Source organism: Candida jiufengensis (assembly GCF_024610255.1).
Source record: "Candida jiufengensis strain CBS 10846 chromosome Unknown scaffold3, whole genome shotgun sequence".
In the NCBI taxonomy this organism is placed as follows: Eukaryota; Fungi; Ascomycota; class Pichiomycetes; order Serinales; family Debaryomycetaceae; genus Lodderomyces; species Lodderomyces jiufengensis.
In genome coordinates, this window is record NW_026261560.1 from 561,729 (window position 1) to 588,288 (window position 26,560).

Below are 26,560 nucleotides of genomic sequence, written 5' to 3' on the forward strand. Positions count from 1 at the left end.
GAACGAACGTATTAGTTTGACCGCCTTTCTTGCCATTGGAACTTAGTTATTGAAACAATGAACTTTATTATTTTTTGTATTTGGATCGTATGAAAACTATTAATTTGAAACATGAAACAATAAAGACGATAAGAGACTTTTTCCCAACAATTAGTGATGTACTATTTCACAAGCATGCTAATAGTTGCTTTCAAAAGATTATTATATTTCTGAAACATATTGTAACCATGGTAACTTGAAAATATTATAAGAGTCTATATATAAGAATTTATAAATTTACATGTTTCATGATTATTATTTTAAAACAAAAGCCTCCTTTATTAAAAAAGTATTATTTACAACTTGATGACTTACTATATAGTGATTCACTGACAAATTCAAATCCAAATGCAATCTCAAGAAGAATATAAATGAATCTCAAATTTCCCGTAATATTCACAACTTTTTTTGATCATTAACAAAACAAATCAAAACAAACTTAAAACAAATATTAAAAATGGGTGCTCAACAACAATTAAACAACAAAACTGCTTCTGGTTCAAAAGTTCAAAATTCAGATAAATTGAATGCTGGTAAAGATAATTGGGCTAAAGTTGGTCATGCTTGGGGTGGTACTAAATGTACTATTGTTTAAATCGAATCGTATTGGTATTGGTGATTGTTAGCTAAATTTTACATGCTGCAGTTTATTGACTTTCAAAAGTTCACTTTCATTTTATTTGCAATCTATTTTGTTTACATTCATTTCATTATTATTGGTGCTATCTTTACAATAAATTGGTAAGTTATTTTGAGATATATATTATTTTATATTAGATAGAGAATGATATTATTTTATATTAAATTAGAGATAAATAAAACTTTTATCTTTTATGTAATACTCTTTCTCTCTATGGTTGTTATTATTATGATTATTATTATTGTTACATGTTATGAATATTATAATGTTTTAAATATTCATCATCTTAATTTAATGAATCAACTAATCTAACTTCATTTATAAATTTCTCTCTATGGTTGTTATTATTATTATTGTTGTAATAGTTATGATTATTATAATGTTTTAAATATTCATCATCTTCATCAATTTCATCATTTATGTAATATTCTTTTTCTCTGTTATTATTGTTGTTGTAATTGTTATTGTAATTGTGATTGTTATAGTTGTTATGATTGTTGTAATTTTCTGAATATTCATCATCTTGATTTAATGAATCAACTAATTTAACTTCATTTATAAATGGTAATTCATCATTTGATTGTGGAGTTATTGGAAGATGCTTTTTTTCAATTTCCATTGATGAATTTTGTCTTGATCTCTTAGATGATGGTGGTGAATTTCTTTTTGTTATTAGTGCTGGTTCAGTATTTAATCTTTTTAATTTTTGTGGTTGTGAATATTCATATGATGTTGAATAATTATTATTCATGTTGATATTTGGAGTTGAATTATTTGAAGTTTCTCTATCGTATCTAAATGGAGTTACTCTAATATTTGATTGTCTTCTTTCTTTTATTTTCGGTTGTTGTTGTAGTTGTTGGGGTTGTAAAGACATTCTTTTCTTGTTCTGGTTACTATTGTTTGAATGATTTGAATGATTATCATCTCTTATATAATTTTGTATAATTGTACTTTCAACTTCTCCATTTGATTCAATTTCTTGTTTTGATTGGAATAGATTTAATTTAGTTTGCATAAAAGTCAAAACTTGATTGACTATAGCTATATCTTCTTGTTTTAAATATCCCATTTTTAAAGCTACTATTATACCTGCTACTACTAGTAGTCCAACAACTATTCCAATTACAACTAATCCAATAGTTAATAATATTAATTGTTTTTTGAAAATTATTGCTAGCACGGTTAAAATTATACCCAACAAGAAACTTGGAATATGGAATTTTAAAATATCTGAAGTGGTTTGCCTGATTTGCGTCATTTGTGGTTCAAAATTAGGGAATGTAGGAAATGGTAAACTTGGTAAAGTTGGTAAAAATGATGATAAATTTGGAAATTTGAATAAATTTGATAAAAATGATTTTTTTGGATTGCTTTTAGGTGAAGATGAAGATGAAGAAGATGAAGATGGTCTACTATTATTTGGAGATGAGTTGTTGGATGCTTGAATTAATTTCAAATTTTTAGATGATGTATTATTATTTGCAATTGGTTTAATATATTTTTTTTGTTTATCTTTTTCTCTACTATTGATATTATTATTATTATTACTTAAATAAGATAATGATTTTGATCGTGTGCTATAATTTGGTTTTTCATTATTAGTACCACTGTTTAATTCATCCATTATAGTATATGAACAATCCATTAATTCATTAAGATAATTATCAACTTTTGATTTTTTTTCAACTATTTCTGATGTTGTTATTGATACATTATCATTATTATTTATATCATGTGTATTATTATCTATCTTTTTTAATCTAAATACTCCATCATTATCTTGTTTATATACTAATTTTTTTTTCTTTTTTGTTGTTGTTGTTGATGATATTGTCATTAAATGATAATGTTATATTAATTGATAAACATGTAATTTGAAAATTAAGTTGGTGATATATATAATTAAATAATTTTTCAAAATTTTGATCAACACATTAATGTCTTTTATATACTCACCTAATAATTTTTCAAAGTTTAATTAATTATGCATAAATTAATTTTACTAATTAATCTTACAAGTTACAATTTACAATTTTAATCACAAAGTATAATTACAACTAAAGATAAACACAATCTAATCAAATTAATAATAATCCTTAATTTAAACTTTTATTATAAATGAGATTAAGGATATTAAACTAATTAGTAATTTACAACAATATTTTACAGTTCAAAAAATAACATCAATTTGTACAATTTGATTCAAGCTTTTTTCAGCTTCATTAATCTTAAAAATTCATAAATATGAAAATGACCAATAATCACTTCAGAGTAATTGGTCTCAACTTTTTAAAACCATCGTAAAGAACCCTTTTTTAAAAAATAAAATATTATAGATAATAATACATCAATTAAATTTTTGTGTAATTGTATATACTACTTATCAATTAAATGATCAATATTTATATTTACAATATTGATAAATTAAGAAAACTCAAAGATATTGTTAAAGCAGACCAAAAATCTTAATTGACGACAACCATATATCGTCTTTTTGATTTAATAAATTAAATCTTTTAATCCAGTGTAAAAGTTTAATTAATTGTATGAAAGAAAAATTTTAGACGATAAGCAAAAAAAATTCACAAAATCATAATCATCAACTATTACTTATTTTGAACAATAGAAGTGAGACAAAACCAGATCAAATCAAAGGGACCAAAGCCATAATTTCTAATTGGCTAATCAACATATCAACAAACCAGCCATTTATTAGACTTGTTGATGTCTTTTGTACAAAGTTTTATAAATCTGACTAATTTAAATGTGGGGTTAATCATTTTGGATTTAAGGTGAGACTAAAAATTAAAAGAAATTTTAATTTAAGGGGTAGATTTTTAATTTTACGATAATCGGAATTTAGCCGTTGTATTTGAATTTGTAGCCATACAATTAATAAAATTTTTGAAATATACGACAACAAGAAATTGATAAGACTTTTATATAAATACTCAATAACTTAAAGGGCTATAAATAACTATATACGATATTCAATCATTCTTTGATTATTACCAGTTTGTAATATTTCATCAACATCATCACACCATGCAATTTTAATAACATCATATAATTCATGAGCATAATTTAATTCTATACCATATTTCTTTTGATAATATTTTTCAACAATATCTAATTTAAAATCTTGGAATTCATTATCTTTTAATATTTCATTTAAAAGATTATTATCTTGTTCAATACCATCTTCTTGAATCATTTTAAAATATTCTTCAATTAAATCTTTTCTATTTTCTCTTGGAACTATCATTTTATTTATACCATTATTTAAATGAGCTCCCAACATTTTTTCTTTAATTCCACCAATAGGTAATACTAATCCTCTTAATGTAATTTCTCCAGTCATTGCTATATTTGAAGGAACTGGTTTTTCCAATAATACTGATAAAAATGATAAAGTCATTGTTATACCTGCTGATGGACCATCTTTTGGTATACCACCCATTGGAACATGCATATGTATATCTAAATTATTAAATTTATTTAATAAATAATTTTTGGATTTATTTGATGGTGTTTTTAATAAATTTTTGAAAATCATCAGTTTAATGAATATAAGGCCAATTTTACCACTTTCCATTAATGTTTCACCTAATCTACCAGTCATATTTAAAGTTGCACCAGATCCGTTTTCATTGGTGTTTTCCGTACCGGTTCTTCTATCAAATCCGACACTTTCAAAAACTAAAACTGAACCTGAACCTTCTGAATTATAAGATAATCCATTTACAACACCGATTTTAGAATCTCCAATTGATGTATGATCATTTGCAGTTAGATCACCACTTGCGAAAGGAACACCTAAATATATGGATAAGTCATTTTCATCAATATTTGGATTATATGTTTTGGATTCATTACTTAAACATTCACAATATTCAACTGCTTTAAATCTACATAATGTACCTAATTTTCTTTCGAAATTTCTGACACCTGCTTCTCTTGTATAATCAATTATAATCTTTTTGAGTGTGGAGTTATCAATTTTAATAAATTCTTCTAAATTTGAAGACTCATTTTCATTATCATTAACAGGAAATCCATTTCTTTTAATTTGTCTTGGTAATAAATATTTTTGTCCAATTACTAGTTTTTCATTATAATCATATGCACCCATTTCAATCATTTCTAATCTATCTAATAATGGTCTGGTCATATTATATGGTTCATTAGCAGTACATATAAATATAACTTGTGATAAATCCACGGGAAAACCTAAGTAGTGATCAATAAAAGTTGAATTTTGTTCAGGATCTAATACTTCTAATAACGCAGCTGATGGATCACCATTAAATTTTGAACCACCACCTCCGCCAACGACTTTATCAATTTCATCTAATAATATAACGGGATTCATGCATCTTGCTTTTCTCAATGCTTGAATAATTAATCCTGGCATTGCACCAACATAAGTTCTTCTATGACCTCTAATTTCACTTTCATCTTTTATTCCACCTAATGATAATCTTTGGAAATTTCTACCTAATGCTGAAGCTATTGATTTTGCTATGGACGTTTTACCAATACCAGGTGGTCCAGATAATGCAATAATTGGAGATTTATTATTTTTAGAAATCTTAATAGATTCTAAAATACCATCACTATTCAAAGAGGTATCACCTATTGATTTCTTGTTTTGATTTTGTGCTTTTTGATTTACATGATAAGTTTCATCACCATTTGCAATTACTATGTTACCACTACCTGAAAAATTTGATTGATTATTAGAATCTTGTTGTTTATCATCAGTTGCGGTGGTGTCAACATTTTTTGATGCATGAATACCTAACAATTTCAAAACAACTAAATATTGAATTAGTCTCTTTTTCACATGTTCTAAACCATAATGATCTTTATCTAATTGTGTTTTTGCAGATACTAAGTCAATTTCCTTGTTAGTTTTAAACTTTGTAACGTATTTATCCCACGGTATATCCATAACAATTTCTAAATAATTTCTAATTACATGAAAATCTGAATTACCACCACCTGGAGAATTTGCTGATGATTTTATCCTTTTAAAATCTTTTACAATTAATCTTTTGGAATCTGGTGATAATGTAGTTATTGTTGGTAATTTGTTTTTGATAAAATTGGTAATTGCTCTCAATTCATCATTATCATCATCTAATTCATCAAATTCTTCTCCATCTGCATTTGCACCTTCTTTTAATCTTGCTCCATTTTGTGGTCCACTATTTCCTTTGCTTTGTCTTTGTTGATTATTTTGATTTGGCTGCTGTTGTCTTTGTTGATTTTTTTGTCTATTAGTCATTCCTTCCAATAAAATCCTTATAGACTTCAATTGATTTGCAACAACGTTAGCTCTTTGCATATTTGAAGCTTCATTATGAAACCAATTATTAGCAAATGAATTATTTTCTTTTAAGTTATCAAAAATTTTATTCAACAAGGTAATTTGTTCATTAATCAACTCGATTCTTTCTTCAATTTTATATTTATTTAATAATTTCAATTTTTCATAATTTGGGAATGGTAAAATTGCAGTTGTTAAATCAATTAATCTAAGAAATGTTTTGCTATTTATTTTCAAATCTTCAGTGGGAAGTGTAGTTGAACTTGAATGAAATTGTGAATATAATCTTTGTAAATTATGGAAGGCTTTGTTAAAATTTTTTGACCCAGCTAATTGTAAATATAATGCATTTGCCAATGGATTTAAAGTTAACAAGTCTTGCTTTGTAGTAAACAACAGACTATTTGTCTTATCCTCGTTCTCTTTCTCATCTTTAGCTAATGTCAAATTCCCACTTTTTATTGAACTTGAATTGTTATTAAGCGCTTGACGATATTCAGTCAAAAATTTATCGATAGATTTATATAAAATATTATAATTAGTTTTTAATGTTTTAAATCTATTTTTTAAATCCATTATTTCATTATTCCGATCAATTAAAACCAAACTTTCATTATTTTTTGGTTTGATTTTTGAATCTTTCAATTTAACACCTCTTGTAACTGCTTGTAAAGTTAATTTAATATTTGTAGTATCATCAACTATTCCAACAATTTTAACTATAGTAACGACATTAGCATAATCTTCAGTTTGTAATAAACCTTTACCGTCTCTAATTCTATCCAAATTTGGTGAAACAGCTAAAGTTAACCAATCAAATTCATTGATAGGACCTAATTCATTATTTAAATCAGTATCTTTATTATCTTCATCAATAACTTTAACTTCATTACTAGTCTTTTTGTTTATTAAACTTTCAAGATTGAAAAATTGAGTAATACCATTAATAGCATCATTAGAAATAACACTAGGATTAATATTAAAATCCCCGATTTGTTCTTCACCAGTATTATTATCATCAAAATTATATTCACTTAATAAATTATTTATTATTGAAACTTGAGATACTAAATCTTTAAAACGATATAATAAAGCAGCAGCTTTAAATCTGGAAAAAGTAACATTATATATAATACCAGGTAATAAAACAAGATTTGAATCTAACTTATAAGTTGGTAAAACAACTTGTTGTACTAAACTTTTATTATTAGCATTAGATTTAGATGAACTTTTGGAATACCTAGCCATTTATATAAACTGTTTTTGAGTTGGTTGTAAAAAAAAAAAATATTGTGAAACTAAATACAAATTTGATACACTTTTCTCCTTGATAAGTAGTTGATCAAATTAAATATGATAATTCTTGTTGACCTTTCTTCCTGACTTTTGAATCTAAAGTTTGTCCTCAATCAAAGGTTGGTTGTAAAAAAAAAAAAACTTTTGATTTTATTTTAAATCGACTGATTAGATAATAGAAATTTACCAATATTAATAATTATATAATTTATATTATGTGGGGGAAATATTAATATATTATACACAAAGAAACGTACAATACTAAATAATTTTGCCACTAATTAAATACACTAAGAATAATCTTGTGAAAAATTAAATATATTTTAATTGTCAATTCTAACCGACTTAAATATTACATTTTCATATCCAACTTTAGCAGTTATATATATGAATATGATGAATAACATCACCTTTCAAAGATTTCTAAGATATTCTATTATACAAATCATAGATTTTACTATTATTAAAATTGTAATATATCTCGGATAACTTTTTTACTTCAAATTTATGAGCTAGAAATTTGACATTTCAATATCGAACAAAATTTAAAAGTAAAACAATGAATTACAAGGAAAAGATATCTATATTTAACAGTTCTATATACAAATTTTCTAATAATCTTAACCAGACTTATGTTCATTAATTTTATTAATTAAATCTTTTTCATCATAATCAACATCATATTTCCCATCCAATAAATCATTTAATCCATCTTGAACAGATCTCAGTTCTTCATCCATTTCCATTTCACTCAATTTTTTTAAATTTTCATTCCCTCCCATAATTCCTTTCATTCTATACCCAAATTCTTTAAAATTCGAAACATCTAAGATCCATGCAATTCCAAACATAAACATTCCCGAAATGGATCCACAAGCTAACGTACCTGCTCCAACAGCTACTGCTGCATCAGTTGTGAAATTACAAGATGTTGGTGGGGCATGGTTTTGTTGAAATAATGTTGGAATATATTGACGAATTATTGTTTGTTTATTTATTATTCTTAATGTAAAAATTGATAATGCGCTAAAAGCAAAGAATTTCATCATTTGATTTGCTCGTCGAGTTTTATATTCGGGTGATGAATCTGCTATTTTAAAATTTAGTTTATGAAGTAAGTCTGACATTGCTCTAGTTAGTCTTTAGTGATTTCGATTTTGGTTTGGTTCTTATTTTGATGATATTTCAAATTTTTCATGAAATTTGAATCGCACCGGAATTAGATCTGTTGTTTGTTAATCACCTAAAAAATTATCAAATAACTTTTTATCCAACAGTGCTAATAAGAGCAAAGTAAAAATTAGATAGTACGTTAGAAAAGTAATTAATTTTATTTAAAATTTTATACACCAAAAACTAACTATTTCATCTATCGTCACTTAAAATAAATTCACAAAAATATTTAATAGCAGAAACAATTTCATCACCAACTGGTTCAATATATTTTGAAGGTAATAAAAATCCATGAGATCCAGTATCTCTTAATTTTAATTGATAAGCCCAATAAGCTTTATTATGATACATATAATCTAAACTTGAACCAGAACCTAAATCAGGTAAAAGATCCGAATCTTTATCAATACAAGCAGGTAATACTTGATAATTATATCCACTTTTTAATCTTATTGATTTTGCTATACCCCAAGCTAATTCTATTAAATTTTCTTCATCTCTTGGTTGTTGATTACATGAGTAAGCATAAGGATATAATACTTCTTGTGAATATGAATGTAAATCAAGGTAACCATAAATTTTATGTTCTTTATTTGTTTCATTTAAATAATTATCCCAAATTCTTGATTCAAATGATTCAAATGGTATTTCTCCACTATATTCTTCTCCACATGCCCAATCAGTAGATTTAGTCCAATGATAATCATAAGAATGATCAATATCTATACCAAAACATTTTGGAATAGGAGTTTCTTGTCTATTTTTTCTCCATAATCTATCTGTTGTCCAAGTATATTCATAACCATCTGGATTGAAAACTGGTATGAATAAGAAATTTAATTCTGTTAATATCTTGGAATTGGGCCATGAATTAAATAATTGAATGAATTGATAAATTAAATATAATGTACTTGATACTGAAATCCATTCTCTTGCATGAACACCACCTGTTATAACTATTGTCTTTTTTTCATGATGTTCAATATCATCATTAGGTACTTGAAAATGAACAACTTTTAATTTCTTATGCTCATAAGTTTCACCAATTTCTTCAATATTAACAATATTTGGATATGTGATTTGAATTAAATTTAACCATGAATTAATAGTTGCTAAATCTCTATATTCTTTAAAAAATAATTCAGATTGAGTTTGGAAATTTAAATTTTCATTATCTTTTAATTCAGATTGATTAGTTTGTGGGTAAGTTTCATAAATAGTTTGTGATAAATCATCAATAATTATATCATATTGTAAATTTGGAAATTTTAATAATAATTTATTGAATTCGTCAGTGTTGATTTGTAAATCTATTGTCTTTTTATTATTATTTTGTGCCCATTTATTAAATTTAATGTCCTTTTGAAGTATTAAATATTCTTTTAATGTTTTGGTATATGAAACTCTAACGACAATATCGTTTGAATACTGTGATAAATTTATTGGTAATTCATTTTGATGTAATTTTGAATAATGTGGATGATTGCAATTGTTTATTTTTGAAGTAAATAATTTACTTGGTAAGTTATTCAAATTAAATGGAAATTGAAATGCATTTATCGTCTCTAGTAGTAGAATTATTGATATTAAAATATACTTCATATTTAGTGGCTTATGAAAGGCTTGAATTTTTAGTATATAAATTGTGATAAGTAATGTTCTGAGTCTCTTTTAAAAAAAATAGAAGGGTTTCTTTAAGTAGTTGATAATAATTTGAAATCTTAAATAGAATTGAAATTTGCTATAAATTTTTAAATTAATTAAATATAGTTTTTTAAATTTGAATAAAATGCTAAGAAATTTTAATATTGTGTTGTATTATAATATGTCTCTTTAAATCTTTTTACTTTAAAGAAAATAATTTTTGATTAAAAATATTGTTCTGCTTCTATTAAAATTGTCAATAGTGATATCATTAATAGCTCTAGCTACTTGGCAGAATAATTATAATTCCTTGTATGAGTGTCGAATCTTAATTTGATTCATATTATCTAAATCTTCAAATCGTCAATAGTATGAATTTCTTATATACAGGAATTGCAAAATCAAATTTACTTAATATTTAACGATAATGAATGATATGTCAAAACATCTTGTATTGATGCTTATGTGAATAATTTCTTATGTTGAGCTATACTTCAATAAACTAATACGTCTATAACTTTGTTTCTAAAAATCAATATCACCAGAAATGAACCTTTTGTGCATTATTTTTATATCGATTGTGGGGTAGAAGTAAACACCAAGTAACGTCTATGTTGCTTCAACCATTTTTTCGATTCGTTCTATTGACTTAATACATATCAAAGCATTGAAGACCCAGTTGGTTAAAATAGAACAATCGTATGTGATGGAAATAACTTTTGGTTGTAAAATTAAATATCTTACTATACGTAGACTCAAGTACTGCATATAAGTTTATTACTAAGACTGACTCAGATTTATTAAATTTTTCATCTATTTACTTAATCTATAAGGGTTCATTACTATCTTCACAATATCCACCACAATACAGAATGTATAAAAGATTATTCAAATCTACTAGTAATATACTTCTAGCCAATTCAAGAAGAAACTCACAACTTATAAGGACATGTACATCCTATAATTCATCCACATCAACAATTAAACAAGTTGCAAATTATTCAACTATAAAAACAGTTCCTTTCACAGCAGATACATACTCATCAAAAGTATCAAGAGATTCCAAATTTAAAAATTTAGAAGAATCAGATTTGAACTTTTTTAAATCAATATTACCAGAACATAACATAATACATAATAATGAAAATGATTTATTATTTTATAATGAAGATTGGATGAGAAAATACAAAGGTAAATCAAATTTAGTATTAAAACCTAAAACAAAAGAACAAGTTTCTCAAATTTTAAAATATTGTAATGAACACAATTTAGCAGTTGTACCACAAGGTGGAAATACTGGATTAGTAGGTGGATCTATTCCAATTTTTGATGAAATTATAATAAATACAAGTTCAATAAATCAAATTAGATCTTTTGATCCAGTAAGTGGAATATTAAAAGTCGATGCAGGGGTAATATTAGAAAATGCGGATCAATATTTAAGAGAACAAGGATATATTTTCCCCTTAGATTTAGGTGCAAAAGGATCTTGTCAAATTGGTGGTAATGTTGCATGTAATGCAGGTGGGTTAAGATTATTAAGATATGGTTCATTACATGGAACAGTTTTGGGTTTGGAAGTTGTTTTACCAAATGGAGAAATTTATGATTCAATGCATTCTTTAAGAAAAGATAATACTGGTTATGATTTAAAACAATTATTTATTGGATCTGAAGGAACTTTAGGTATAATTACTGGTATTTCTATATTATGTCCTTCAAAACCACAAGCTTCAAATGTTGCATTTTTAGCTGTAAAAGATTATGAAACTGTTCAAAAAGTATTTGTTGAATCAAGAAAAGAATTAAGTGAAATCTTATCAGCTTTTGAATTTATGGATTTAAAATCTCAACAATTAACTGCTAAACATTTGGGAATTGATCACCCAATTGAAAGTGGTGAATATCCATTCTATATTTTAATTGAAACTTCAGGATCAAATAAAGACCATGATGATGAAAAATTAGAAACTTTTTTAGGTAATGCAATGGAAAATGGATTAGTTGATGATGGTATCATTGCCCAAGATGAATCACAAATTCAAAGTTTATGGTCATGGAGAGAAAGTATACCTGAAGCAAGTACGATGAATGGTGGTGTATATAAATACGATGTATCTATCCCATTAAAAGATTTATATGGATTAGTTGAAGCAGCAAATGAAAAATTATCACAAGCAGGACTAGTTGATTTCGAAGACAATTCAAAACCGGTTGTTTCAGCTATAGGGTATGGACACATTGGTGATGGTAATTTACATTTAAACGTATGTGTACGTAAATATTCACCAGAAATTGAAAAAGTGTTGGAACCTTTCGTATATGAATGGATCTCATCTAAAAATGGATCAATATCTGCTGAACATGGATTAGGATTTCAAAAGAAAAATTATATTGGATACTCAAAAAACGATTTAGAAATTAAATTAATGAAAGAAATTAAAAATCATTATGATCCAAATGGTATTATGAATCCTTATAAATATATTTAATAGACAAGTACATATTTAATACAATAAATTTATTTATTCTATGAAATATCTATAACATATCTAATAATAAAGTCTAATCCTATCTATTTAGCATCAAGAATTTGTTGAACGGAATCAACAACAGATTTTTCCAAACTAATATAATCAAATCCCAATAATTTCTCAGTCTTACTATAATCATATTTTTGACCATTTTGTTTAATTTCTTCATCAGATTTTTCTTTTGAACCTTTAGGAATATCAGTTTGTGGGAAATTCTTGTTAATAATATAAGCCAATAACTGATTAGTCCATGGTCCATTAACTAAAACCAATCTTTTACCATTAGTTTCTTTTGAAATTTCAAAAGCTTTAATATGAGCGTGAGCTACATCTCTTACATCAATAAAGTTTCCAACAATAGGTGGAATCTCTTCATTGGGTTTTAATTTCAAAACTTTATTAACCAATTCAGCAGAAAAATTCAATTGTGATTTATCTTTAACTTCAAAAGCTTGTGGACCAAATACATAAGTTGGTAATACAGAAGTGATTGTGAAATTTGGGTTTTCATTTTCGAAAAATTTAACAACTTCTTTACCAGCTAAAGTTTTACTCAAACTGTAACCCGTATCTGCATCTTTTGAATGTTTTAAATGTGAATGAGTGACTTTGTTCCATGAATCTTCAGTTAACACTGTACCTGGTGGAGTTGAATTTGTTGTGTCATTTACAGTTGCTGTAGATGATGTGATTACTAAATGTTTAATATTCTCGTGTTGTTGAGCTGACTGTAAAATATTTTTAGTTCCTAAAACAGCTGGATCAACCAATCCCTTTTGAACATCATCTACTGCGAAATCAACTGGAGAAGCAGTATGTAAAACTATACTAATTTGTGGATTTTCTTCAAATACTTTATCAAATGATTCCTTTTTAATTATATCTGGAACTATAACATAACTAAACAAATCAGAATCTAAACCAGCTTCTTTGATTAATGATTTTAAATTCTCACCTTTTTGTTCTGATCTGACTGTACCAATTGTTTTATATCCCTTCTCAATCAATTGTTTGACGATATGTTGTGCAATATAACCTGTAGCGCCTGTAATTAAAACAGTTTCTTTAGACATTTTTGTATAATTTATTTACTAGAATTGATTTTTTTGGATAAATTGAGGTCTTTTTATAGACTTTTAATGTGGTGGCTCTAAATTCATTTTTGACTTGTTCTTTGATCCTTGTTTGAAACTATGTATTACTAATACAGAATCCAAATATTGCTATATAAGCCGCACACAAGACGGAATTTTTTTCCGTACCTTATTTGATCTGGAACAGACTATAAACTACTCTTGTTTTGATAGAAACCTAAATGACTTATTATACAAAGAATTTGAATATCTACGGATGGTACCTTAAACTAATTTACAACAAATTATGTTTTTATTTCCTCTATAAAATGCTTAAAACAATAAATGCAAATGTCAAATAATGATAAATGTTTAGATTTAAATTTAATGTAGAAGCTCCACTGATATCCTTCCCATTTTTAATATACTGGTAATCATTTAGAGGTTGTGGAATAACTTTTAACTCAACTAATTGTTTAAAATCCCATTCCACAGCTTGTCCTTCAGTTTTCCAACACCAAAAAATCCAACCTTGAGTATTTTTTTCATATTGATACAATTGCATCTCAACAAATCTTCTATGATCTTTTATATCTTCAGTTGACCATTTCTTTGTTGAGCATTTCCCAAAGGGTTTATTATCGTAAGGTTCAGAGCCTTCGTATCTGTTACCTAATCCAACTCCATTTAACCATGGTGTACAATCAGTTAATGCAGCAGACCATTCACCAACTATTGCTGGGTGTTTCTCATCAGCTATTGATGATGCGTAGTTTTCTATGTTTTGTAGATGTTGAGATACATTATCACCTACTACATTTCCAAATACTTCATAATGATGATGATCTACCACTATATTTGTGAAGTCTGTAGATTCGTGAATTGTTTCATTTGTATCATTCCTATAGGTTAAATTACCATCTTTAAAAAATGAGTCCCAGTAACCAATACTCTCAAATACGTCATGATAAAATAAAGTATTGTTAACTTCTTGAATTACTCTTGCGTCATTATATGAATCAATATAAAATTTCTTGATTTTGTTCATGTTCAACTTTGGTCCTAATGGTTCATTCAAAACTTCAACTCCAATTACTGTATCTGAATAAGTACTTGATCCATACTTTCCATAAATCAACTGCAATACTTCCAAAGTTTGATTTACATATTCAGTTTTGTTTTGCCAACCAGGGTACCCAATATTTCTTAACCCAGAATTATCAAAACCATTTTGTGAAAAAGGAGCACCATGTAAATCAATCATTACTTTCAAATCATTTTTGGAACACCATTCAATAGCTTTATCTAAATAATCTTGAGCACCTTGAACATATGGATCATTATTAAATTTTTTAAAAGACCAATAACCAACAGGTATACGAACCATATTTAATCCATAACTTTTGATTTGCTCAAAATCAGTTTCATTATAAAAAGTATCCCAATGATTTTCAAGTCTACTTTTAGCTTCTTCTGTACCTAATTTAGAACAATAATGGAATTCATCAACCGGTATATCCTTGAAGGTTTCATTATTTAATAATGTATCATTAAATAAAGTTGGGGTTATATAAGGTTCTAACACTAACCAACCACCTAAGCTTATACCTCTATATTGAAAAGATGAATTGAAATCAGCATTTATAATTGTTAAAAATAATAGTAGTATTGTATATACAATCATCAACTGAAAAAGAGGTACAGAGATTCGAGGAAGAGATTCGATTCGTAAAATTGAGCTTTTTTCTTATATAATATCTGTCAAATTTAATGTCAAATTTATACCAATATTATTTAATAAAACTTTTAAAAGATTTTAGTATTCCAATCTGAATTAATAGATAAAAATTGATGAGATATTGATCAACTAGATCTTTTTACCAAATTCTCGATGAACCGATCCAATTATTCTGATAAATTACGAAATGTTTTTGATTAATTAAGACGAGGCACGTCTGATTAATTCGACTAAAAATTTAATTTGAAAAGACACGTTGAATAAAATAATTCTGAGATTGTGTCTCATTAGTTGAAAATAAAAATTCACAATTTTTCATCACCAAGATTTGGGATACATTCTTTTTTTTTTTAGCTAATTATACTAAACCTAGACCAGTTATACAAATTCAGCCATGTCATTCGCAGCAAAAGAAGATCCAAAAACATTAGTTTTATTTGATGTTGATGGTACATTGACACCAGCAAGATTAACAATTTCACCAGAAATGAAAGAAACCTTGGAAAAATTAAGAAAAAAAGTAGTAATTGGTTTTGTTGGAGGATCAGATTTATCAAAACAAGTTGAACAATTAGGACCAAATGTTTTACAAGATTTTGATTATTGTTTTAGTGAAAATGGTTTAACTGCTTATAAATTAGGAAAACAATTGGCTAGTCAATCTTTTATTCAATGGTTAGGTGAAGAAAAATATAATAAATTAGTTAAATTTATCTTGAGATATTTATCAGATATTGATATTCCAATCAGAAGAGGTACTTTTATTGAATTTAGAAATGGTATGATTAATGTATCACCAGTTGGTAGAAATGCTTCAACAAATGAAAGAAATGAATTTGAAGAATTTGATAAAAAATCTCATGTTAGAGAAAAATTAGTTGATGCATTAAAAGAAAATTTTAAAGATTATGGATTAACTTATTCAATTGGTGGACAAATTTCTTTTGATGTTTTCCCAACTGGTTGGGATAAGACTTATTGTTTACAACATGTTGAAGATGAAGGTTTTAAAACTATTCATTTCTTTGGTGATAAATCTTATAAAGGTGGTAATGATTATGAAATTTATGAAGATCCAAGAACTGTTGGTCATGCTGTTAATTCTCCAGCTGACACTATTAGAATCTTAAATGAATTATTTAAATTAAACTAGTTTAAACCAAAATAAATAGTTTTTATATTAGAATTTTATTTACATGAGTATATTATAGACGCATCATTTCCAGCTAAAAATTTCTGGTGGTTTTGTAACTGCAATCTCTTTGTCGTTGTATCGTTTATAATTTGAGCAAGTTTTAATTTATCTTTACCATCTTCAGGTTCTAATAATTTTGGAATATTTACAGTTTTACAACTTTTGATTTTCTTACCATTACCTAATTGACCAAAATCATTGGATCCGGTAGCAAGAATATCACCTGAATTTATTTGTACAAGTAAGTGATGATTCCCTACTGATATCTCTTTTATACCAATTGGTTTAACGGAGTTTGTTTTCTCATCAAACTCTTGACTACTCCATTGTCCTTTGACTATTTCTGGATATGAGCATACTTGAAGATATCTACCACTACCCAATTCTCCATTTATACCACTTCCAAATGCCAATAGATATTGATTATCAAGTAATAAGTATGATGTCGATGGACCAGCAAATACTTTTAATGGTTCATAAATTTTAGTTTTCAAAATTCTTTTAAGATCTTTTTTATTGAAAACTTCTTTAGGAATTGGTATGGTAGTTATACTATTATTTATACCACATTGACCAAATTTATTATCACCCCAACTCCAAACCGAATTTTTCTCACTAATTATATTATAATAATCACCACTAGCTATAGAATCGAATTTTCTTTCAACAAGTGCCCCAGTACTATCCAATTGATAATTCAAAATCGGTAAATCAATTATTTCATTGATTGGAATTTTCTTTTTGTCAAATGGTGAATAAGTAGGACCATATTGACCATAATTCGTAGGGTTTTTAGATGTATTTATAACTGAAACTTGACCTGTTTTATTCAATAATAATAAATGATCAACTCCTGAACATACCTGACTTATATTGCTTACGTTTTGAACTTTACTAAACAGTTGGATTTTCAACATGCCAAACCAGTTCCTTTTTAACATAGGTATAAATCCAGTATCAATTTTTCTTGGAATATACAATATCTCACCACTACTGGTTAAAAAGTAGTAATTATCTTTCGTTGGCGCAATTTTGATGACATTATTAGGTAACTCAAGTTGCTTTAATGATCCCTTTTGCCATTGTAACACTTTTCCTTTATCCGTTATAGCAATGATGTTATTTCTTTCAACATAGGCATCTTTTATATATACGCCATCAAATTCTGGTATTCTAACTGGTATTTTAACATTATCCCCAAAGTAATAAACTCCTGGCTCTTGACTACTTTTCATATTAGCTAAATTTACATCACTTAATTCTTTTTCTAACTTTTCTAATAAATGTTTTGTACTTTTAACATTCTTAACAGGTTTTGGTGGTTCATCAATTACATCACCATATTTATAATTCATTAATAATCTGTTCTTAATAGATTTACGATTCATGAATATTTGATGTGCAGAAACAACTCCAATCAATGCAACTAATCCAAAAAACACCCCTTTCATTCTTTCATTAAACTCAAACCTCTTGTGTTGTTTCTTGGAATTTATAAGAAATTCTTGATGTAGTTGATGTAAAGTTTCACGATATTCATGAGATCCAGGTTTCAACTTGAGCAATCTGGGATCCTTTTCTAGTACTTGATTTATATCCATCAGATCATCTTTTGGTTCTGGTTTTGGTGGTTGAATAGATTCATCTATATCTTTCAATGAGTCAAAATTATAACCATATGAATATTTTGTCTTCTTCTTGTTAAACTCTTCAATTGAAGAGAACTTGTCAGACTTGAACCTTCTGAAATGTCTCAAATTTGATCTAATCATTTGATGCTCTGAAGTTGATAACAAGAAGCAAAAAAATATTTAAAAAAAAATAAATAATATTATCTCCGCAATCTACAACTATCATCCAACCTAATGTTCAAACAATTAATCAAACCCACAATAAGATTCGGCATACAACCAATACGACAGATTGGATCAATTACAAAATTCGATACAAGAAAATTTGTTAAATCATTACAAGAAAAAGGAGGATTTGATGCTCAAAAAGCAGAAGCAGCAGTAACAGTAGTGAATGGAGCAATTAACGATGGAATATACTCAATTACAAACAATTTAGTCACAAAAGAAGCATTGTCATCAATAGCATATCAACAAAAAGTAGAATTTGCAAAATTAAAAGGAGAATTACAAACATTAGATAAATCAGAGTTTACAACACTTAAAAAGGAACAAGAAAAACTAAGAACAGATTTAACAAATTTAAAGAATAGGTTGAAAGAAGAAATCACTAAAAATCAAGCATCAGTGAGATTAGATTTAAATTTGGAGAAGGGGAGAATAAGAGAAGAGAATTCAGCAAATGAAGTTAAAATTGAAGATACTTTTAGTAGAGTTGATGAAGAAATTGCTAATATGCAAATGCAAATTAAATTGGTCAAGACTCAAGTTTTACAATGGTTGATTGGTATTTCTACTGGTAGTATTGCTTTGATTTTGACCCTTGGAAGATTTTATTTTTAAATTGAATTGCTTGGTTGGTTTGTTGAATTGATTGGACTAACGCAGATCACAAAAGTATCATTGGGAAATAGCGTAAACTCATGGAGCAAAAGAGTAGCGGCTTAGAGTTTATTGTAATATTGGTTGCAAGTTTTGAAGTACGAGCGGTGGGTTTTGTTCTGTTCCAAAACATCTTTATCAATTGTTAGTCCATAGTTGCAGATCTTTCAATACCTGATAGCATTTCTTAATAAGATATAGCATACTTAGTCTATTACTAATAAATTTTCTCGTATTTATTGTTCTTGTTAAATTTTAAATTATTATATTCGTCAATTAATTGACACCTGAAATGACAGATCAACAAAAAAATAATAATGTATGCGAAAACTCATATAAACAAACAAATCATAAAACCACAAATATAATTTAACATTGATACTACTATGAATTCAATTTATAATCATGGTTTAAAACAAACTCAAACAATTACTCGAGATTTAACAGAATTTGAAAAAAATTTATCAACATCACCCTTATCATTACAAGGAGCTATAACAACTTCAATTACAGCTTTTAAAAAAACAATAAAGGATTATTCAGATTTATTAGATAAAAATACAACTGATTCATCATTTGCTAAACATGAAAGTAGAGTTACCAAATTCAATCAAGATTTAGAACAATTCACATCAAAATTTGATTCATTGAAAAAGCAAAGAGAAACATCATTACAAGATGCTAATAAACAAGAATTGTTAGGAAGAAGACATATACCGACGCAACAACAACCATCAGATAATCCATACGATCCAAACCAACAACTGCATCAACAACAAGAACAACACACAATGTCACAACGAGAAGGATTATATAATGAGAATCAAACATTAGCAAGAGGATCTGAACAACTAGATAGAATATTAGAAATGGGACAACAAGCATTTGAAGATATTGTTGAACAGAATGAAACTTTAAGAAAATTACAAACTAAATTCGAAGAGGGGCTAGTGGTTTTAGGAGTTAGTCAAGGTACAATAAGGAGTGTTGAAAGAAGAGCTAAACAAGATAAATGGTTATTTTGGTTTTGTGTTGTTATGATGTTGGTAATATTTTATTATATAATAAAATTCTTTAGATGAAATCTTCAGATACAAGATAAGGAAAAAGTTTATATTCAAGTTGGTGGGGTTGGGTGAATCAAGATTAATTATCTGGATCATAAAATCCGTATATCAAACAATTTTATTTGGATCATAGTATCCGTATAAGTCCAATTTACGATATAAAGTGCCCCACTAAAAAGTACATAATTTATCATGATATTTAATATATATTTACCATTTTTAGTAAGAAACGTACTAAGCCATAAGAAAATTACCCACCACGATAAGTCGACCAAACTACGCCATGTTGTTTAAGCCAACGTCCCTTTATTACCAAATTTAGATAGATTAAATTAAATTTGTGGGAAATTGAAACACCTTCCATCATAGTTGTTTCACAAAACCAAGAAAATCTTTGTATCAGATTTTTAGTTTTTTTCCTAATTAGGTAAGTTAATAGAAAAAAAATTATGATACAAATTTCAATCACTTCAAAATTTATAATTACACTATTTATTTAGTTAGAAAAAAATGAGTTCTGAAAGTTCCCCATTAGGGATATGGATATATTTATATATATATTGAAAATAATTTCATGAATTTCGTAAAAATTTTCAGTTTACCATCATCAAATTTACATTCATTACTATCTGCATTATAATTCATTCATTTTTCATTCTCAATTATTTCATTTAATACATCATTCATTTATAATTCACATTCATTTTTGATTATATTGTAATATTATGAAATTAGATTATGTTATAGTGGCGTTAGCAGCTGCTACTTTATCAGAAGCTGCTCCAATAAAAAGAGGAATAATAGCTGATTTATTTGGTCTAGATTCAACAACAACAACAGCAGTAGCAGCTTCTCCAGCTCCAGTTCCAGTTACAACTGCTGCACCAGCAGTAGCAGTTGCTCAAACCCCAGTCGCCGCTGCACCAGTAGCAACAACTTCATCTCGTGGATTTTGGGCAAACTTATTAAATGATTTTACTTCAACTCCAACAACAGCGGCAGCTCAAGTTGCAGCAGCAGTCCCAGCTGCAACAACTCAAGCTCCGGTAGCAGCTGCGGTTACAACTCCAACAGCTCCAGCAGCAACAACATCTTCAGGTGGTTTTTTTGCAAATTTATTAAATGATTTTTTCGGATCAAGTAGTACAACAACGCAAGCTGCTGCTCAAGTCGCCGTAGCAACTCCAGCTCAAACACAAATAGCTCAAGCAACACAAGCTGTGCAAGCTGCGCAAGCCGCAACTCCAGTTACAACTTCATCATCATCAGGGGATTATTCAGCTCAAAGTTTATTTGCTTTTTTATTTGGTGGTAAAAGTTCATCATCTCCCCAAGTAGTAGCTTCATCAGCTCAAGTTGCTACACCAGTTGCAACACAAGCAGTTGCTAACCCTGTAGTTTCAAATTCAGTTGTTGCAAATTCGATTGTCACTTCATCAGCTTTTGGTATAGATTCACAAACTTTCCAAGGTGGTTCGCCAGGTAAATATACAGGATCCATAAATACAGAAACTGCAACAGCATCAAATGGTGGTAGTTCAGCAGGGGCAACAGCTGCTGTAGGAGCTTATGGTATCACTTATTCCCCATATTCAAAATCAGATCAATGTAAAAGTGCATCACAAGTTGCATCAGATATTGCAAAATTAAAAGACTATGAATTAATAAGATTATATAGTACTGATTGTTCAGGTATTGAAAATGTTTTAGCTTCAATGACATCAAATCAAAAATTATATCTTGGTTTGTGGAATATTGATTCAGCATCAGTTCAAAGTGGTTTAGCAGAAATTAAAACAGCTATATCAACAAGTTCAAGAGGTTGGGGTGTTGTTCATACAATTGCTGTAGGTAATGAAAGAGTTAATGCTGGTGCTGCTTCAGTAGCTCAAATGCAAACAGCTGTTGATACTGCAAGATCTTGGTTAAAAACAAATGCTCCAAATTATACTGGTTATATTGTAACTGTTGATACTTTAGTTGCTTATGTTGCTAACCCTCAATTATGTGAAATGTCAGATTATTTAGCAGTTAATTCACATCCATATTGGGATGGAGGTGTACAACCAAGCAATTCAGGTCCATGGTTATTGAATCAAATTTCAAATTTACAAAATGTTTGTGGTTCATCAAAAGAAGTTTTAATTACAGAAACTGGTTGGCCAACTCAAGGTGATAATTTTGGACAATGTGTACCATCAGTACAAAATCAAGTTGCTGCTATAAAATCAATAAATCAAAGTTTAGGTTCAAAAGTCATCATGTTTACGATGTACAATGATTATTGGAAAGATCCTGGTCCATATAATGTTGAACAACATTGGGGAATATTTGGTGATCCATCAGTTTAAAGGACAAATAAAAAAAGTTTAATACCGTCAACTTATTTCAATTCTTCACGTCTATATTAGTTTCAAATAGTTTTATATTTATGTATGTAATCCACACATAATGTTTGATATTGCGTTTTTCATCAAAGTGCGCTGTTTATGTGCTCTCTCTTTCTTGAATTTTTTACAACCAAAAAATTAAAAACAAATACGAAAAAATTCAATTTGTTACACATTTTGTACTAGAAAAACAACAATCAAATCAATAATGTCTGATAAAGATAAGAAGAAATTGCAGACCAAATTATATCCATTATTTGAGAACATATACAAACATGAATATAACGGAATACCAATAAGTACTCATTTTCATGCATTACCACCAAGAACAGGTGGTGGAGATTATTATAAAGTTATTAAAAACCCAATATCACTTCACAAGATTGGAGCGAAATTAAAAAAACTCGACTATAATAATGCACAAGAATTCATAAATGATTTAGCTCTTATATCATTTAATGCAAGATATTATAATATGCAAGAATCCATAATATATAAACATGCAGAAAGTTTGAAAAAATATATTGAAGACACAGTTATACCAAAATTGAAAAATGATAAACATATAAATGATAATTTGATATATCCGATACTTGGTGAATTACCTGAAGAACATCAACAATTACAAGAAAATTCCCCACCCGTGAAAGAAGAATATGAAATGAGTGCAACTCCAACTATTGAAATTCCAATAACAAGACCCGATTTAGTTTCAGCATATAATCGTCAATCATCATTTACAACACCTAAAAAAGCCACTACTATCAAACAACAACAAGCCTTACAAGCACAACAAGAGCAATTAGAAAGTGGTATAAGAAGAGGTAGACCCCCAATTATTGATAAGCCATTTGAATCAAGAATTAAACAAATATTAAAAGGTTTTAAAAAATTAAGAGATGATAAAGATAGATTATTAATTAAACATTTTGATAAATTACCAGATAGTAAAAATTATCCAGATTATTATAATTTGATTAAAAATCCCATGAGTTTAGCCGAGATTAGAATTAAAGTTAGATCGAGAAAATATACTGATGTTGATCAATTTATAAATGATTTGGATTTAATGTTTGCAAATTTTCAACAATATTTTCAAAGAGATCCTTATGGTGAAGAATTTTTGGATTATCAACAATTTAAGAAAGAAGCTAATCAAATTGTCCAAAATGAATTAAATAAATCTGATAAAGATGTCTTGTTGGCAGCATCAACTTCAAGTGATGGAATTGTTAGATATCCATTAGAGGAATTAAAAGTTGATGGTTATTCTTATAGAATCGGTGATTGGGTATTGATGAAAAATCCAGCTGATAGTGAAAGACCAATTGTAGGACAAATTTTCCGTATTTGGTCAACTGAAGATGGTAAAAAATATTGTAATATGTGTTGGTATTATCGTCCTGAACAAACTTGTCATGGAGTTGATAGAATTTTTTTCCAAAATGAAGTTTGTAAAACTGGTCAATATAGGGATCATTTAATTGATGATATAGTTGGTCCATGTTATGTATTATTTTTAACAAGATATCAAAAGGGAGATCTTCCAAGTGGTGTTATACCATCAACTGCTCCATGGTTTATTTGTGAATTTAGATATAATGAAACTACTCATGTTTTTAACAGAATTAGAACTTGGAAAGCTTGTTTACCAGATGAAGTAAGAGAAGATGATGAACAACCACTTATTCAGCTAAATGAAACTAGAAAATTAATTAAATTTGAATCACCAATTAGATCATTTTTTGATCCAAATTTAGAAATGGGGGAAATTCCAGATGCTGTTGCTGGTACAACTAATTCACCACCAATTAGAGGTTCAGTTTACAAAACAGCCCCAATACCAACAGATGACTTAGGTCAATATACTACAAGTCCAAATGTTGTTTCTGTTCCAGAACATGATGATAAAGCAACTGGACGTCATGCGTATTTATTTACACCAATTTCCCAATTAAAAGGTGGTGGTGGGTCCACAAATGCAGTATATTCTACTACATCTTCCTTACCACATGGATCACCTAATCATGAATCTACAAAATTAGCTACTAATGCAATGAGTCCTCCTGTATTACCTCCACCAACTCCAGTACAACAAATTCATCAGCAATCACCAGCAATAACAGATTTTACAGAAGAAAAACCACAATTACCTAATTCATATGTTTCCATACATGATCAAATTCAAGAAAATCAAATTAAAAAACTACAAGATCAACAACAACAACAGCAGCAACAACAACAATTACAACAACATCAACAACAATCTCCACCACAACAACAACCTCAACAATTATTTAAAAAATTGAGTACTCCAACTCTTGCTAATATTGTTCCAACTGATGGTGGTACTTTTTATAATGCTATGCCAACTTTTTCTCAACCAAATGGAGCATTAGCTTATGGATTACAAGAAGATTTAGAATTACCCGTAAATAAAAAATTAAAATCAGATCCTACACAACAATCAGAAATAATATTTTATAGATCACCACCAATTCAATTATTAGGTAACAGAATAATAACGAATTCCAAATATGAATTAGGTCATTCTGCAAAATATTTAGCTTGGAAAAATGATAAAAAAAATAATATAGCACAAAAATAAATTTAATACAAATCCATATCATATTTTCTTATATTACTTTCTTTTTACTCTTTTTTTACTTTAAATGAATAATCAACTAAAAGAATTTCAAATCTACCTTAAAAATTCAAAAAAAGTAATAGCATTAGTAGGAGCTGGTCTCTCTGCTTCTTCAGGACTACCAGTATTTAGAGGTTCTCAGGGTTTGTGGAAAAATTATAATATGATTGATTTAGCTACTCCAGATTCTTTTTATATTGATCCAAGTTTAGTATGGCAATTTTATTCATGGAGAAGATATACAAGTTTAAAAGCACAACCAAATAATGGTCACAGAGCATTAATAAATTTAGTGGATGAATTTAAAAGTAAAAATAGAAAAGTATTGATAATTTCTCAAAATGTTGATGGATTATTTAATAGAATTCGACCCAAAATTGATGAAATTTATGACATTCATGGTAACTTATTCACATTAAAATGTACAAGTTTTCTATGTAATTATATTGAGAAAAACAATTTCAAACAACCATTAACACCAGCATTAAACGAAACTGAACATGAATTCGAACATGAACATGAAATTGATGAATCGACCACCACCACCACCAAAAATTCCCCAAAATTCCATCCAGTTAAATCATTAGATGAATCACAGCTACCTCATTGTCCCATTTGTAAATCTTTACTACGTCCAGGAGTAGTATGGTTTGGTGAATCTTTACCTTTGGATCTCATAACAAAAATTGATAATTTTATTGAAGATGAAGATAGTATACCTGATTTAGTATTAGTTATTGGTACAAGTGGTACAGTATATCCTGCAAATAGTTATGTTGAAAGAATCAAATTAAAAGGTGGGAAAGTTGCCATTTTTAACACTGACATTGATGATAAAATTGTGCAGGGGCAAGTGAATGATACTTGGGGATTTAAAGGTGATGCAGCTGAATTATTACCTATTGCATTAGATTGTTTTTGAACTTTGTTGTTGTGGCTCTGTTATTTGATCAATTGAAGAAATTTTCACGATTGGTTTCTCAATAGGACGGGTAGGTGAAGTTGGTTTTATTATTTTAAATTTTTTTCTCCTTGTTGCTGTTGTGGATGAAGAACTTGAAGAAGATGATGTGGCTGACGACACAGGTTTAGGTACTGGTACTTCTTGTGTTATAGTTTGCTCAACAATAATATCATCTGGCCAATTTGCAAAAGTTTCAATAAAATTTGTTGTTGTTGAAATGTCAAAATCGAAAAATTCAAGAATCTGATCATCAAGAGACATGATAAATTGATTATTAAGAGAAAGAGTTATAAAATCAGAGGATTTTTTATA

The 26,560-nt window shown here is 27.8% G+C and overlaps 14 protein-coding genes across 14 annotated transcripts; 7 read left to right on the forward strand and 7 right to left on the reverse strand. All coding sequences in view use genetic code 12, as the record gives it.

Moving 5' to 3' along the window:
- Positions 1 to 965: 965 nt before the first annotated feature.
- KGF54_002697 (uncharacterized protein) lies at positions 966 to 2,519 on the reverse strand (the record flags this gene model as incomplete). The annotated part of the gene is made up of 1 exon (XM_051763204.1): positions 966 to 2,519. The coding sequence occupies one exon, from the start codon at positions 2,517 to 2,519 to the stop codon at positions 966 to 968; it is 1,554 nt and encodes a 517-aa protein (XP_051620068.1).
- Positions 2,520 to 3,659: 1,140 nt separating this feature from the next.
- Positions 3,660 to 7,262, reverse strand: KGF54_002698 (uncharacterized protein; the record flags this gene model as incomplete). The annotated part of the gene is made up of 1 exon (XM_051763205.1): positions 3,660 to 7,262. The coding sequence occupies one exon, from the start codon at positions 7,260 to 7,262 to the stop codon at positions 3,660 to 3,662; it is 3,603 nt and encodes a 1,200-aa protein (XP_051620069.1).
- Positions 7,263 to 7,930: 668 nt separating this feature from the next.
- KGF54_002699 (uncharacterized protein) lies at positions 7,931 to 8,437 on the reverse strand (the record flags this gene model as incomplete). Its single annotated transcript, XM_051763206.1, has 1 exon — positions 7,931 to 8,437. One exon carries the CDS (start codon positions 8,435 to 8,437, stop codon positions 7,931 to 7,933), a length of 507 nt encoding a protein of 168 aa, XP_051620070.1.
- Positions 8,438 to 8,675: 238 nt separating this feature from the next.
- On the reverse strand, positions 8,676 to 10,085 carry ECM14 (putative metallocarboxypeptidase; the record flags this gene model as incomplete). The annotated part of the gene is made up of 1 exon (XM_051763209.1): positions 8,676 to 10,085. One exon carries the CDS (start codon positions 10,083 to 10,085, stop codon positions 8,676 to 8,678), a length of 1,410 nt encoding a protein of 469 aa, XP_051620071.1.
- A 914-nt stretch (positions 10,086 to 10,999) lies between these two features.
- Positions 11,000 to 12,619, forward strand: AIP2 (D-lactate dehydrogenase; the record flags this gene model as incomplete). The annotated part of the gene is made up of 1 exon (XM_051763210.1): positions 11,000 to 12,619. One exon carries the CDS (start codon positions 11,000 to 11,002, stop codon positions 12,617 to 12,619), a length of 1,620 nt encoding a protein of 539 aa, XP_051620072.1.
- Positions 12,620 to 12,702: 83 nt separating this feature from the next.
- On the reverse strand, positions 12,703 to 13,734 carry KGF54_002702 (uncharacterized protein; the record flags this gene model as incomplete). The annotated part of the gene is made up of 1 exon (XM_051763211.1): positions 12,703 to 13,734. One exon carries the CDS (start codon positions 13,732 to 13,734, stop codon positions 12,703 to 12,705), a length of 1,032 nt encoding a protein of 343 aa, XP_051620073.1.
- Positions 13,735 to 14,056: 322 nt separating this feature from the next.
- Positions 14,057 to 15,418, reverse strand: EXG2 (glucan exo-1,3-beta-glucosidase; the record flags this gene model as incomplete). Its single annotated transcript, XM_051763212.1, has 1 exon — positions 14,057 to 15,418. One exon carries the CDS (start codon positions 15,416 to 15,418, stop codon positions 14,057 to 14,059), a length of 1,362 nt encoding a protein of 453 aa, XP_051620074.1.
- Positions 15,419 to 15,866: 448 nt separating this feature from the next.
- PMM1 (phosphomannomutase) lies at positions 15,867 to 16,625 on the forward strand (the record flags this gene model as incomplete). Its single annotated transcript, XM_051763213.1, has 1 exon — positions 15,867 to 16,625. One exon carries the CDS (start codon positions 15,867 to 15,869, stop codon positions 16,623 to 16,625), a length of 759 nt encoding a protein of 252 aa, XP_051620075.1.
- Positions 16,626 to 16,660: 35 nt separating this feature from the next.
- On the reverse strand, positions 16,661 to 18,439 carry KGF54_002705 (uncharacterized protein; the record flags this gene model as incomplete). The annotated part of the gene is made up of 1 exon (XM_051763214.1): positions 16,661 to 18,439. The coding sequence occupies one exon, from the start codon at positions 18,437 to 18,439 to the stop codon at positions 16,661 to 16,663; it is 1,779 nt and encodes a 592-aa protein (XP_051620076.1).
- Positions 18,440 to 18,532: 93 nt separating this feature from the next.
- Positions 18,533 to 19,141, forward strand: KGF54_002706 (uncharacterized protein; the record flags this gene model as incomplete). Its single annotated transcript, XM_051763215.1, has 1 exon — positions 18,533 to 19,141. The coding sequence occupies one exon, from the start codon at positions 18,533 to 18,535 to the stop codon at positions 19,139 to 19,141; it is 609 nt and encodes a 202-aa protein (XP_051620077.1).
- Positions 19,142 to 19,566: 425 nt separating this feature from the next.
- On the forward strand, positions 19,567 to 20,262 carry KGF54_002707 (uncharacterized protein; the record flags this gene model as incomplete). The annotated part of the gene is made up of 1 exon (XM_051763216.1): positions 19,567 to 20,262. One exon carries the CDS (start codon positions 19,567 to 19,569, stop codon positions 20,260 to 20,262), a length of 696 nt encoding a protein of 231 aa, XP_051620078.1.
- Positions 20,263 to 20,972: 710 nt separating this feature from the next.
- SCW4 (Scw4p) lies at positions 20,973 to 22,598 on the forward strand (the record flags this gene model as incomplete). Its single annotated transcript, XM_051763217.1, has 1 exon — positions 20,973 to 22,598. The coding sequence occupies one exon, from the start codon at positions 20,973 to 20,975 to the stop codon at positions 22,596 to 22,598; it is 1,626 nt and encodes a 541-aa protein (XP_051620079.1).
- Positions 22,599 to 22,845: 247 nt separating this feature from the next.
- KGF54_002709 (uncharacterized protein) lies at positions 22,846 to 25,245 on the forward strand (the record flags this gene model as incomplete). The annotated part of the gene is made up of 1 exon (XM_051763218.1): positions 22,846 to 25,245. One exon carries the CDS (start codon positions 22,846 to 22,848, stop codon positions 25,243 to 25,245), a length of 2,400 nt encoding a protein of 799 aa, XP_051620080.1.
- Positions 25,246 to 25,309: 64 nt separating this feature from the next.
- On the forward strand, positions 25,310 to 26,206 carry KGF54_002710 (uncharacterized protein; the record flags this gene model as incomplete). Its single annotated transcript, XM_051763220.1, has 1 exon — positions 25,310 to 26,206. The coding sequence occupies one exon, from the start codon at positions 25,310 to 25,312 to the stop codon at positions 26,204 to 26,206; it is 897 nt and encodes a 298-aa protein (XP_051620081.1).
- Positions 26,207 to 26,560: the final 354 nt, after the last annotated feature.